The 14,755-nt window shown below is 39.0% G+C and overlaps 1 protein-coding gene across 2 annotated transcripts; it reads right to left on the bottom strand.

Annotated features, from left to right (window-relative positions):
* Window positions 1-887: 887 nt before the first annotated feature.
* Window positions 888-2,336, bottom strand: LOC147906260 (uncharacterized). Of its 2 annotated transcripts, none has more exons than XM_087377484.1 (2): window positions 2,029-2,336; window positions 888-1,524 (listed from the first exon to the last, which is right to left on the bottom strand). In XM_087377484.1, exons 1-2 carry the CDS (start codon window positions 2,261-2,263, stop codon window positions 1,205-1,207), a joined length of 555 nt encoding a protein of 184 aa, XP_087233610.1. In that variant the 5' UTR covers window positions 2,264-2,336; the 3' UTR covers window positions 888-1,204. The 2 variants fall into 2 exon arrangements, with proteins under 2 accessions (XP_087233610.1, XP_087233617.1); XM_087377491.1 differs by having other exon boundaries at window positions 888-1,521; window positions 2,029-2,331.
* Between the last annotated feature and the right edge of the window lie 12,419 nt (window positions 2,337-14,755).

Raw genomic sequence — 14,755 nt, 5'->3', positions numbered from 1 at the left:
GAACCAGTTAGTTTAAAAATGCCTTGTGAGTATAATGACGGAGCTTACAAGCAGGACTGGGCTGAGTTACATCCCATGGGATGCTTGTTGCGTTGCAGCCTAAAAGAGTTAATACACGAGGCAAATTCTCCTCTTCCCTTTAAAAAAGGAGGTTGCTGCAGCACAACATTTAATGCATAGGTATTTCTCCTTCAGGGATGTCACGCTTTGAGATGATGGCAGGTACCTACAACAGTAATATATTTGCCAGTTCCCTAGAAAGGTATTTTCCATGGTACCAAATGGAAAAGAATAAGCAGTCCCACACAGCTTGCTGCAAGAGAACTGTTGAGTAACTTCAAGAGAAACCAAAAGTTATGTTAAAATATGTTAAAGCTGACTGGGGGGTGCATGGCTTTAGCGTAGCAGAGGATGTGAAGGCAAGAAAGAAGTGAGCAAACCGGGAATCTGCTGCAAGGCGTTTCGAAGATCCGTATCAAAGATCAATGATCTATGTGATTTAGACTCTTCATTTTACCCCCACATTGAGGACTTATAAGCACTATGACAGGAGCCAATGAAAAAAAAAAGCACTCTACCTAAATGTAGAATTGGGCTAAAGTCGTAGACAGCTGATTCCCAAGTGTCAGGCAATCCTTATCACACTTAAATACAGGGCTTCCAAGCTTCATTGCGAAGTACATTAGCATTAGGGCATACAAATCGGTAACAATATGGTGATGATGCACCAAACCTGACAGCCAATAAGTACTTTGGCAATGAAAGCAGTGTAATCATATAAAAAGACGTCATCATTTCTTCCACCTCCAAACACAGTACTGTTACTCACCTGAGATGAGAAACACGTCCAATACAACCCACAAACAAATTGAACTGGAGATGCCATCAGTACCAAAATAAGGACTTCTTGAGCACAATGTGGAGCTAGTGCTTCATTTCCCTTGTATCTCATTCATCTTTCAGTTTCTTTGACAAGTGATTGTTGAAAGTCCTCTACGCTTAAAGCATCAGCAAACACAGAAAGTGAATTTACTAAATCGATTTAATGTTCAAATGCAGGTACTCCAGTGCCGGTGGCCATAACGAAGTATATTCCTGGATTGACTAGCAGTTTAGAATTTTGAACCTTGACAGCATTCACTGTGCTTGACAGTTCATCATAAAAAACCCACGTGAAGTAGCTCCAGTACGCTTCAGCTTTCGCCTATCTTTCCAGATACTTTTCAATGGTAGATATCAATGTAGCTTTGGGAACAGCTCCAATAATAGTATCCATCTTCTGTCCCTGTTTGAAGAACATGACTGTCGGAATGCTTCGAATCCCATACTCAGTCGCAGTCGTGGGACTTTCATCAGTGTTGAGCTTTAGACACCTGATCCTACCAGCATATTGTACTGCAAGCTCGTCAACTAAAGGAGCAATCATGCGACAGGGCCCACACCAAGGTGCCCAAAAGTCCACGAGCACAGGAATATCGCTCTCCAACACGAGTGTCTTCCAAGTCTTGTCAGTCACTGCACCTGCTGTACATCCAAAAAATATGTGAATTTCAGCAACAATAATACAAACATCGTACTCCCATTTTGATTAGATATAAGCCGTGGCTCGCGAAGCACCACGTCTTGATTCACCATTGTTCATCTATCGCCTAATTTCATTGCCGATAGATTGGCAGGCAAACATTCGACTTACAGCGATTCTAGAAGATTACAAGAGAGAAAGTTGATGTAATTCGTAGCCCATGTGAGCTCAAAGAAGTCTGACTCAGGGTTTCAAGAGTTCGGCTGCGTTAGAGAAGACACGGTACCCTGTTGCAAAGATTAGCCCCAAAAGAAAACGAACACGCAGCTTCAATTCACACCGCAATTCTCGTAGGCAAATTCTTGTATGCTACCAAATCAAAAAAAAAAAGCGCAGAGGAGAGAGAGAGTTGAGCATGGAAACCCACCGCGAAAACCACAAGAAGGCGCAATTGTTAGCAGCCATCAAACCCAAACAAGGCATAGTAAGGGAAAGGAGAAAAGTACCCGGAGCTATAGTTTCCTGTTGCTGCTCACAGACGATTCCTCGAGGGGCACGGGAGGAGGGAGGGAGGGGGAGGGGGAGCTTGGGGGGGAGAGAGATTCGGAGGCCGGAGTATATGGGCAAGGCAAGGCGGGGGAGAGAGGAGAAGGGGGGAGAAGGGAGGGCATGGGAAGCGATGGAGGAGGAGGAAGAGGCATGGGGGACACTCAACCCAGCAGAGTCCAGCACCTTAGCCATGGATGCAGCTCTAAAATACCTGCTCTGTGTGGACGGTGTGTGTATTATGGGACTATTGGTTGCACTTTTGGGGCCGAAGAATATGCAGCACCTTACCACACCACCACCGTTGATCTCGCTCATCCGACGGCCACCCGCCTTTCTGGATAGCGTTTCAGCAATCACGCACATTTTACAATGTCAAGGTCCGAATCAAACACGTGTAAGAACCGAAACGAATTTTATTAACTAGATAAAACTTGCTACAGCACCACCAAAAATGGCACATTCAAAGTCATAAGCCAACCAGCCACTAAAAAAGACGAAACTAAATTGTATTACAACAAGATGAATGCTCATAAAGCATTCAAAAGGCCTGCCTCAAATGAGTAGCCTGGAAGAGAGAGAGAGAGGACTTCAATGTGCATGAAGGAAAAGAGGGAGAGAGAGAGAGAGAGGGGGGGAGGGGGGTGGGCTTGCCTTCAAATAGAATGAGAGAGAAAGAGGGAGGAATAAGTGGAGATAATCAATCATAAAAAACAAAAAATACACAAGTGGACCAATCAACAATTCACAATAAAAATTCTGAATTTTGCCCATCTCAAAACTGAAGCCTTCACTATAAGGCTACCTACGGCAAGTCAAAAATTTCCTTTTCTCCTCCACTACACCGCCACCACCATAGAAGTTGAACACACAACCTTTGAAAGACCCGGAAACACTGTAGCTACCAGAACCTCCACTAGCAGCAACGAACCATTTCTCGTAGAAAGTCATTATCCTCTTCAAGAATCTTGGTAAAATCTGAAACATCCTTCAAACTCTTAAGTCCCACTCCACTGGCACAACAGCAACAGGAGAACTAGCAAAAATAGAACGGGCGAACCAGTAGCATAAGAAACACGAACAGATCCACCAGAAGAAACTCCACTAGATACATCAGAAGCACCACCAGCTGACGAGCCTCCATCACCAAAAACCTCTGAAACAGTTAACTTGGGAACACCACAACCAACCTGCATGTTACCAACAACCTCACCGCCCAAACTAGCAACTTGCAGATTACCTCCAAAGAACTAGACAACTGAGTTCCATCACCAGCAGCCAATGAAACACCATCGACTACGTTTGAATACTCGGCCATACATTCTGCTAAATAGAATCATACGTTCTTCTCTTATGACTCGCATCATAAGGCCTTGCAATAAGACTCTCACACGCACACATTGCGTTTAAACGACTTCAGTAGCATCATACTTCTGCAATGATGAAACACATCTATGCCGATAAAATTTCGTTGCTACTTCCGAAGGAACACCAGCAAATGCAAGCCTACTAAAAAGAGTAATCCTCAAACTCTTGTTAGTAAATTTACCCTTTGAACCACCACTAACAGTGTCGAGCATACAAGAAACAAGGCCTTTTAGCAGACCTAAAACGAAACAACGCATACAAACTCAAATCATCTGAAACAAACAAAACAAAACAAAATAAACTAACTAACTCAAAGCAAACACATACCGTTGTTCGAGGATTGTCAATCAGCTGCAGATACAAATAAAGAAGATTATCGTCACCCGCAACCACGGCAGCCATATATATGATGCATTAATTGGTCATACGTGAAAACAAAATCTCCTTTATAAGACTTCAACGGTGTCCGAAGATGTTCGGCCTTGTAGTGCTTGACAGACATAGCATGATTCTTCGACAACCGTTTATCAAACCTACACAAACCAAAAACGAAATCAAAAAACAATAAACCCAAATGAATGAACCAAAAACAAAACATTTACCACAACATTTACTCCAAGAACTGACCAAAACGATCAGAACCGTGAATAAACTATGCTCGTTGGATACCATAGAGCTCACCACCCCGAATAGCAAATTGTTAATAGAAGATAAAAAGTGAATAGCTTCTGGAGGCCTCGAGGATGAATGATTAAAATCAACATCAGTCAACACAAGCATTTCATCCTTTAAACCCACAACCTCGCTCTTCTTGATAGGTTTCAAACCATCCACCCGAACAGAATGGTTCATCGCATTGGCTAGAGACAACCAAGACTTGGGGAACAAAGGATTCTTAAAGATATCGAATGGCATCTCCACAACACCAGTAGTAGTGACACACACCTCTTGAGCCCCCCTTTTAATCCGATTAAAAGACATAAATAACGGCATAAGTGTAGCAGGTAGATAAAGGCCCCCCTCACCTTTCTTGTTGCAGACCTGAATGATAAACTTACACAGCATCTTAACAAAACCCTCAAATCAAGATCCTCAATCTTAATTGAGATGTCCAGACCTTCCACAGACCGCCATGAGGCCTCACCCAATTATCCTTTTCGACACTACGATTCAGACTTCCTCAACCTCCCTCTCCAAACTAGCATCCAATGGTAGAAAACCAGAACCACCACCTCTAGAAGAAACACTAACACCAACCGTATTTGGAAAACACAAACAAAACGATAAAATACACAAACCACTAAAACCTACCACCTCAATCTCGAAAATCCTCATCCACACTGCATCTACCACCTCCCGAACTAGCATCAACCATGAGATCATTCCCGTCGTCTAAGCAAACAACTATGTTACTAGCTAAAGAAGCAAGAACACCACTGCTTGAAACCAAATTGCCAATAACGTGCACCTCACTCAAACCTAGTGAGAAAGAAGGACCATTCTCAACGAATCCATAGCAAACAACCACCAAAGACCCCTCAACCGCAAATGCTCAGTAGAACACACACATCAGCATAGACCCCTCCATGGCAAAACCACAACAAAAGAAGTGCATCAGCAAAGAGCCCCTCCATAGCGAAAGTGAAGCAAAAGAAGCGCATCAGACGTGGAGTAGCATTAACAGAAGAAGTGCACCATCTAGGAGCCCCTCCATGGCAAAAGTGCAACAAAAGACACGGACCAAAAGACCCAAATGAAATCAAATCAACAAAACAACATGCAATTCAAACGAACCACACACATGGCACATGGCACTAAACTATAGGCCAATCAATAAAAAACGACAACATGTCAACACTGGCACAACAATAATAAAAAATGAGGCACGTGCAAATGCCACTCAAACAAATGCATGCACGTGAACTACACTAATAGAGGCACTAACCAAAAAAATGCCAACTAACCGAAAACTACCAATGCCACCGACACGCATCAGTCTTCCCATGCAATCTGCCACGTGAGGCCTCCCTCAAAACCTCGACGCCTGAAAAATACCCATGGTCGGCATTTTCTGTCTGAGAACCGGCGAGCGATACCGATTTTTGGCCACTTCCTGATCGGGAAATGCCTCCTCGGGGCATTTCCCTCAAAGCTCATAGTCGAGGTCGGCAGGTTCCTTCCGATTTTGCATGCTACAATTAGTAGTAAAAAAACATCGTTGAAAATGTTTGCATGTCCTTGTCAATGACGAAATGCATTGCTTTCATGTCATCAAAGCTGCCCAAGGACTTAATGAATGAAAATGGGCCATAATCACCATGCTCACCCACTTATGGATATGCCCCAAAACAATCGTATTTCATGAGAAATTATCATACTAAGATAGTATTTGTTTCGAGGTACTAGTTAGCCTTTCTATCGACCCATTAACCTTTGGATGGAGACGAATCTCTTGGTCTCACTATTTGGATTAATTAGTGGCCAATCCGCAATTAAGTTGCTCCCATTCAGATTAGCCCTAGAATCGCTAGGCACTTGAATAATCAGGGTTTTGTTACATAGTCTTCATTGTGGGATCATCGTCTCAATTCTTGGTTTAGTGTTGTCGAACTCAAACCACATTTTTAGCTATTTTTAAGGGAGGAAATGTTTCTCCGTGCAACATTCTAAGACTCAAGGATAATTGGCCTGCTATAGTAGTATACTCACATGGTTGGTTAACTTCAAAGTATGGTATGATTGCAAAGGGAAGGCATTATCCAAATTGATTCTCGTAGTTTCAGCAGCCTTGGTTCCATTAACATTTTGCATTTACTCCACTAAGGCATGGAAGCTGTGGGCTTTGTTTGATTCTCATGACATCTAGGATCGATGTCTTCAGAGTGTCTAGCTCGCAACTCCATCACATCGCCTTAATTTTGTCTTATGGAGGACGCTCATATGTAAACTCTCCACAAAGGAAAATTTGATCAAGTGGAAAGATGTTCCTCCATTGTGCCCATTTTGTAAAGTCTATATGGAAAGTCATTTTTCATTTGCTTTGGGGTTGTATTTACATTCACATTGTCTAGCAAGATATTCAGCAATGACTTTTGCGAGCTCACCTCACATTTCCTTTTAGGCAGAAGCAAGCATTGCTTCGAGATAAAGGAAGACTCAATGATTCTCAGCTACACCTTTGGCATTTGGTTCGGGTGTGCATCATTTAGAAAGTGTGGGCTAGGAGGAAGCTTTTGGTCTTTCATTGCATCCATCTTACTCTAAAATTTTATTCAGAGGTTAAACAGTCCATCTTAGATTATGATATCTACTTTAGTTGGAAACCAAGGGACCTTAGTGCTGCATTTAGGATGTTAACATTTCATCTATAGTCTAAGCTTCAAAAGCTGCAATTTTCTTTTTTGTGTACCTCAATAAAAATTTTCTTTTCGAAATAAATAAATAGATAAACAAATATATATAAAAATAACACACACACACGCATGCACACATGCACATACATACATACATACACACATGCGTGCACACACACACACACATATATATAAATAAATAATATTTGATTTGTTGCATATATTGTGATGACTTCACCCATTAGTTGCTAACCTTGGTATAATTGGAGCTTTGAAGGACAAACATGCTTGCAAATGACTTTCATGACGAAGTGTACAATGGGAGCCTATGCATTTTGCAGAGCTGTAGCTTCTACCCATAAATAACATAATCAATCAAGAGACCTATGTATACATTATTGGCATACATGATGGAAATCACCTATAATGATCACCGAGAACCAACTCAAATGGATGGGTGGTTGTAGTTACTAGAAGGTTTCTAGAGGTATGATTCTTAAAATTGTACATAACCAACATACTGCACAACCTTTTGTGAATTCGAAAACTACAATTTATTTTTTCAATAGAAATTCCTCCTCATGCATCTTAAGTTTTTTTGACATGCTCAATGATTAATTAATAGACTATCATGATATATATGAAGAAATTGCAAACTTAGGGAGCTAGGATACCTATTTGGGATTGTGAAATCCTACATGATGGGCTAACTATTTTATCATGATATATTTGAAGAATTAAAAACTTAGGGAATCAAGCTAGTTAATACTTGGTATTAGTTAAATAGTTACAAACCATCAAGAAGCAAGCAATGCGGATGTGATGTTTAAGGTAATGGGATCATTTTATGCAAGAAATGTACCATATTTTCTTTGTTTAGCAAAGGTAATTTTTTATTATGTACTAATTGATAAGCTGATGCTATTGCAAGAGGGAGCCCTAAATTTGTATTTGCTTTTCGGTTCTCTTTACTAGGCCTATGAACAACTTTGAAATCTTACTATTGAAGTCTGAATGCCCATCTCATTTGCCTATATATTGAGTTTTTCTAAGAGCTAAATGATTAGTTTCAACTAGGATTCTTGTGCCACAAAGGTATGAATGTATCTTTTCAATAGCCAAAGCCTTTGAATCGATTCAAGTTTTGTAAGTGCTCTACTAAGATATTGCAAAGGGCACCAGGTTTACATTGCATTATCAAATTGAATCACACAACTCCAACACCAACATCAGAGGCATTTGTTCGAATATTAAAGGACTATGACAATTTTATAAAGGCCACTCTTGCTAATGCCTTTTGAGTGTTTGGATTGAATTTTTGCAATTTTCATTTAAATTTACTGATATTTTTCCTTGAGAGATGTTGTAAAGCGTAGTTATCTAAGCACGACTTTCCATGAAATGTGGAGCAAAACCCACTCAAACCTAGTAATCTTTACAATTCCATAGCATTAACTATGATATTTATCTAAGCATAATTATCCATGAAATTTGGAACAAAACACACTCAAACCTAGTAATCTTCATATTTCCTTTTAGTTGGTTAGAGATAACTTCAACTATTGATAGGCTGATTTCAAATCCTTGAGACTATATGGCCCAAAAATTTTGACACTTTGCTATCCCTTTTTTTTTCAAGCCTTTTCTCTCCCCTTTTTTTTTTGGGGAAATCCTTGAGACAATAGTGCCTAAAATTTTGACCATATGCTATCCCCATTATCACTTTCTAACCTTTGATTTTAGATCATATTCATGAAGCTTTGTAAGATAACTTGAGAATGGTTTAGATATGATGGCATCAAGTTTGATAGGAAATAATTATATGATCCAAGTATTTAGAAAACCACTTTTCTTATGAGGGGTTTGATAATTGAATTTGTCAAAATTTGGAAGGTTGTACATGCAATATTTAATGTAAAAGGCATGACACTACACATGCACATACCAAATAGATTGTGGGGTGTGATCTTATGCTTTTGAGCTATTGGAATCAAGATTTTCCAATATTGAAGATCGAGACACAATGTCTTAAATAAGTTCTCTTACCCATTTGGTCTCAAATGTCATTAATTGAAGCTACTGAGAAGGAATCTACCCTTGTGACTTGGTTGTTCCAAAGTCAACACAAAATCTATAATTCTTGTTATGTTTTTTTATAAGATGGGGTTCTGAAGGCTAATTGCTCTTAAATAATCATATGATTTCTTATTTTGCAACAAATCATCTACAATGCTCTGAATGAGCTTGGTGTCCATGATTGATCTATTGGATGGCCATATCACATGAACCATAGGGATACCCATAGTTCTTATTTCATGAAATACTTTAGCAATCCTTTTGATCGATCCCATTCAAGCACAAAATCTCTTTGATCTTAGCTTTGGGATGCATTAGATGAAAGGTTGCCATCAACCAACTTCATTTTGAACAATTTGTATTGCACTTTGTGAAGTTAAAAGTGGTTAAAAAGAGATGAATTTGGAGATTTCTTTGAAATTTTGAAATGCATAAAATCTATTCGATCTCAACTTAAGAATACATTGCATAGGGCAGAGTCCATTTCATAGATTCTTTCTTGCACTCTATGAAGTCAAAAGGGGTTTTAAAAAAAGATGTGAAGTTAGATCAAGAGCCTTCAAAAAAGGGGGCTTCCCTTTTTCGAGCCTAAACCATCGAGCTTCAAGCTTGCATTGCCAAGATAGCTTCAAAAAATAGCCATGCAAACTACTCTTTCTTGGAAAAAGGGTGAAATATATGTCCTCTGAAGGAAGTACTCAACCATGTGCAATGTGAGTCTTGAAGACTTGGATTCTTACCCCAAGTCCAAGAGTCACCCTTTACTATTGTAATTATCATAGGATGTCTCTGTGGAACAAGATGATTGCTAAACTCAAATCACGTACTCAAATTTGTGTGTATGTGTGCGTGTGTGTATGTGTGTCACACACGCATATGCATGCACACATGCATGCACGCACACACACAACTTTTGCATACTGCCTATATCTTTGGGTGAAAGGATACTATTTTACACATGCATTATACTTTTGTATAGTACCTATAACTTATGATAAAAGGAACACACACAAGAGAGAGAGAGAGAGAGAGAGAGAGAGAGAGAGAGAGAGAGAGAGAGAGAGGAATTTATATTAATACTCTTAGATCACAACGGATAACAACATCATGTTAATCAACACGATGTTGTTATCCCTTGTGACCTAAGAGTCCTTGAAGACATGCAACCTTAGCAACCCTTGGAGACATGCAACATCGTGTTAATTTTCCATGGTTTCAGAAAGAGTCCTTGGAGACATGCAACCCTTAGCACCCCTCTAGCTAGCAAAGGGGTTTATTAACCCTTGAAGCCCCTTTTGTTGGGCTTCATCATCATGACTTGTATTGGTTGGGTGGATGAACCCTTTGTCACCCCTTTTGTTGGGCTTCATCATCATGACTTGTATTGGTTGGGTGGATGAACTCTTTGTCACCCCTTTTTCAGTGAAAGGGATGTTGAACACTTCATTAACCTTCTAGTGGCAAGGACACTCTATGAGCCTACTAGACTATACTAATGGTAGGACATGTTTCACCATGAAATCCTTGGTAGCATAGCATCAAGGGAAATAATTGTAATGCACATGAGTCTCTTGGAATCCAATGGTTGTAGGAAATGTGTGCTCTCATATGGATACCACCATGACCCCTTTCACACTAACAAAAGGGTGCAATGCACCATACATATACTATCTACCTTTTTCATTATGTATACACTTAGTGCACCATGCATATACTCATATTTGGAATGTAACCCTCTCTAGCTCTTTTTTTGTGTTGGGAGGTAATTTTTTATTTTCACCATTTGGTTGGATAGATTTCTATATGTATATCTTTTTACATCTCTTCAATCCGAGCTATGGTTTGAGAGTTATGGCCATTTTTAGTTCTCATCACATCTGCATGGACACTTTCATTGGCGAAAGGATATTAGAAGGATGCAAAGTCTTAATTTTGATTTCATGGCTATATAGAACAAAAAAATAACATACTTTTTGTTTATTCAAAAATTCACTTTTGATCAAACTATGTTGAGCTTTTGCCTCTCATCCAATCACATTCTAATATGCATATTGTACTTGTTGAGCCAAGCCACATGTATCCAAATGTTACCAAAGCACCCCCCGATGAGGTTTTGTTAGCACTCCCCCCTAAAATTAAATGGGCTGGAGGGGGGCAACCCTTGTCAAACATGAATGAGGACCATAGCCTACTCTAACAAGCTAGGAAAAAATTGTTGGGAAAAAAATTTGAGCTAACCACAATTTAAAAAATGCAAGAAAAAATAGTTGACTCACCAAGAGAAGCCAAAATATTTATAGGATGCCATGTAAAGCTAATTGATATTTTGTCTTTATTGAGAATAGAGCCTCTATGGGCTACTTCTTGTTGAGCCATGAAAAGTCCTCAAAACCCAACACAAGGCAATATCTAAAGGTGGAAAATTGCATGTTCATATCTTTAGCCAAAAGCTTAGCTTTCAGCTTGGATTTGACATCCATTGGAGTAGCTACCACCTTGTAGTTCTTTGCTCAAAACTACTTGAAGATCTCAAGGTACTAATCTTGTGAGATAAGAATCTGTCCTTCCATAATCTTGCAAGTTTTCCATCCCATGAAAATAAGAAGAATGACAAGGTCTAACATGTCAAGCTCTGTCTTCGCTATATTTTCATCTATTCAAGTTTTTCCTTGTGAGATCCTATTAAGATGAGGTCATCAACTATAGGATCACCATTAAGATCTTATCCCCCTCTAAATACAAGTATTGGTTTGCATCTACACTTTGGGTTAGGCCAATCTTGCCAAATTACCCATGAATCTAGATACTATTTCAGCCTTAAAATGCCTTCTAGATTAGAATCTATATACCTTGCTTTCTTTGATCTAAAATCTAGGTTTCTAGTCCATGTAGACCTCCTCCTTGGGGTCCCCATTCAAGATGGCTAACTTGACATCCATAATTAGGTAGCCAATGCAATCACTATCAAGATAATTTCCATTCATGTTAAGGGAGTGAAGGCCTTGTCATATTGTAGCCCTTCTATCTATGCAAGGGCCACCAAGCATGCCTTATCTTTACTAAGGGTCTATTGGTTCTTTATTAAGGGTCCTATAGACTGATACTTCACCTTGTAGATACATTTGGTCCCTATAACCTTACATCGGGACAATCTCAAAACGAGATCCCATGTTCAAATCCTTTCAACTTATTCCAACTCCATCACCATTATTGATTGTTAGTCTAGTTGTCTTTTTCTTATTCAAAAGACCATAGATTCTCGATTAGCTTCACTTAATCCATCAAATCATAGTTCACATATGACATATTTTAGAGTATTGTAGACGTCCATGTACTCTTTCATAAAATTTCACAAGAATGTTGTCATTCTTGGAGTCTTCTAGTGTTTTGACACATCAAAGAGGTATTGGTGGATGCATGGCTAGGTGAACTAGCTTTTGTGCTGAATAGCACCTTAAACTTAGCACCTAATTTGACCTAGTTTTTTGATGAATAGTAGCTTGAAATTATCACGTAATGAGGCATTTACAAGTTCCAGGCATACATAACAATTAGGAACCACCACTCCACCACTCCACTACTCTCTTCAATGTCCCTTTCTTCTCCCCTCTCTTTTTTATTCAATATTGTTTCTGTGATAGTGCTCCCCTGCATTCCCCCCTCTTTTGAATTCAACTCTACTCTCCTATGCTCTGCTTTGTCCTCACCTTGGTAGCAAACTTCTAGAGAATCCCATGGAAAAGAGCCCCTCACAAGGCTCTCAAGTGAGGTGGATGTGAATGGAGCCTCCATTTCAAAGGAGACTCTATTGTCATGTTGAAGAGTTCCATGATTATCATGGCCTTAGCTTGTGTCAAGCAAGATTTCTAAAACTAATGATGCAATCAAAGAAAAATGGCTTTTTGGGTTTGACTATCAGGTTCCAAAGTCTAGCCACAAGGTGAAGGCTTCATTAGATCCATCCTACTTTTTAAAAGGAACTAGTACTACTTCAATAAGTGTGCCAAGAGTCCTCAACAAACCATGAGATTGCAACTTCCTTTACAAAGGGCTTTGCCTTGGAACACTACAAAGAAACATCTATCATACAAGAGAAATTGTGGTTCACAATCACCTAAATGAAGAGGTAATGGATACGGTGGTACACATTGTCATATAGCTAGAAAGATGGAGAGGTGGAAGAAAAGATGGAAGACAATAAGGATATTGTGGAAGTAAATGCCTTGTGTGGATCTCCTCATTGCTACCATGACCAAGATCAATTAGACCTCATAAAACATATGATTTCACATGTCAAAAAGCAGTTGACAAATTTGTAGGCTCAATTTCATGTCACATAGTATATGGTTAATGAGGGTATAATGGAGATGCATACAAATGAGATTGCATCATCACTTCTATCTCCATGAATAGCACAACTCAAGGCACACTCTAAACACTCTAAAAAATATAGGCAACTTATTTGGCAGCTAACTTGGTAGACAATGTTATGCTTACAAAGTTGTAGTATGATATTGAAGTTAATGAGAATTTTCACTCAAATAATTATATATTTGTCAACCGATGGTTGTATCATCACTAACAAACCTTGGGAGACCATCTTTACATGAATAAATCTCCCACACTCCATGAATTAATTTACATTTATGATTTTGCTTTGAGGTTTCTAAGTATATATAACTATGCTCACGTTCTTTTATATCATGTAGAATTTATCAGTTGTTATGACAATCCCTTCATGGGAGTGGAAGAGGGAGAAGCACAACAACATGGTCTTGTCCCTCTTAGGGGAGATCTCACATCCACTCCCATCACAGTCCAAGATGCAATATGATCAAAGAAATTCATCCAGATTTCATGGGCCGTCCTATTCCAAAGCCATCTACACTTTCTTTGCCCATTAGATGTGTGCATGATAAACTATTGTGTCCTATATGCCAAGACCATTTTGCTATAGCCACCAAATATTGTGCTTTGATTCCATTATTTATTTCAATTAGTTTGTCTTGCAAGCATTTTGAAAGTTAGGAGTGCATGTGTAGCTTGTAATTGTCAGTTGTATGACACTCTTGGCATAGGGGCAATATTATACTAAGCCCACTAGGGTTGTAAAGACTCTAAGTATGTATTTTATGAATGCCATATTTAACATTGGGTCCACATTTTTTATGACCTATGTACTTTTTGAATCATATGACACTTTCAAGTTTTTCATAAATTGAAAAGTTTTAAATTTTATTTTAAATGTTACATTTTTATTCATTTGGTCTTGCTTTCTCATTCTCTAGCACTTTCAGTAGGAATGCACATATAGAGTTAATGGATTTTATCTTTTGTGACTCACATCTACCACCTTGTAGTACCCTATATATCATGGCACTAAGGGAAGGTGCTGAACAATAAATAGACCAGTCACATAGTACCACTCTTACAACAACCGTGATTAGACTGCATAACCATAGGAAGCCCTTTACTATTACTATACTTATAATCCTTCAATTAAACAATGTGGAAATACATTAACCTTGCCCTATTCAATGTAGCCTTTATCTTCTCTTATCTCATCTTCATAAGCCACATGGGCAAGGATTCATCCCAGCTCTATGGTTTTCTCACCATCAACTTTGAAAATTATAGGAAGGATTTAACAATTTGAGAAGAGGAAAGACAAAGGTGAGGCAAAATCCTTCCTCTCAAACTCTCAGAAAGCGTTCTACAAATCACTCTCTCATAAGCAAAACTCTAAATCACAAACAAGATCACTCAATGTCTCCCCAACCCTATGCCTAAGTTGAAGATGGCTCTGATACCGTGACTACCTTGTTAAAACATGACCAGGATCTGATGTTGAAACATGAGTACCATATGATCTATAGTGTGCCTAAAATAA

Source organism: Dipteris shenzhenensis, chromosome 1 (assembly GCF_047967505.1).
Source record: "Dipteris shenzhenensis isolate YYH24624 ecotype China chromosome 1, Dip_SZ_1.0, whole genome shotgun sequence".
Lineage (NCBI taxonomy): Eukaryota > Viridiplantae > Streptophyta > Polypodiopsida > Gleicheniales > Dipteridaceae > Dipteris > Dipteris shenzhenensis.
The sequence above is the reverse complement of the archived record's forward strand: the minus strand, read 5'-3'. Positions and strand labels throughout refer to the sequence as shown.

What these genes read in the sequence shown, in the direction of transcription:
- LOC147906260 (XM_087377484.1), bottom strand. Translation starts at nt 2,263, where the DNA reads ATGGCTAAGGTGCTGGACTCTGCTGGGTTGAGTGTCCCCCATGCCTCT. An exon ending in ACAGGAAACTATAGCTCCGG is followed by an intron (nt 1,525 to 2,028) that starts GTACTTTTCTCC and finishes TTGGATGTACAG; the next exon opens with CAGGTGCAGTGACTGACAAG.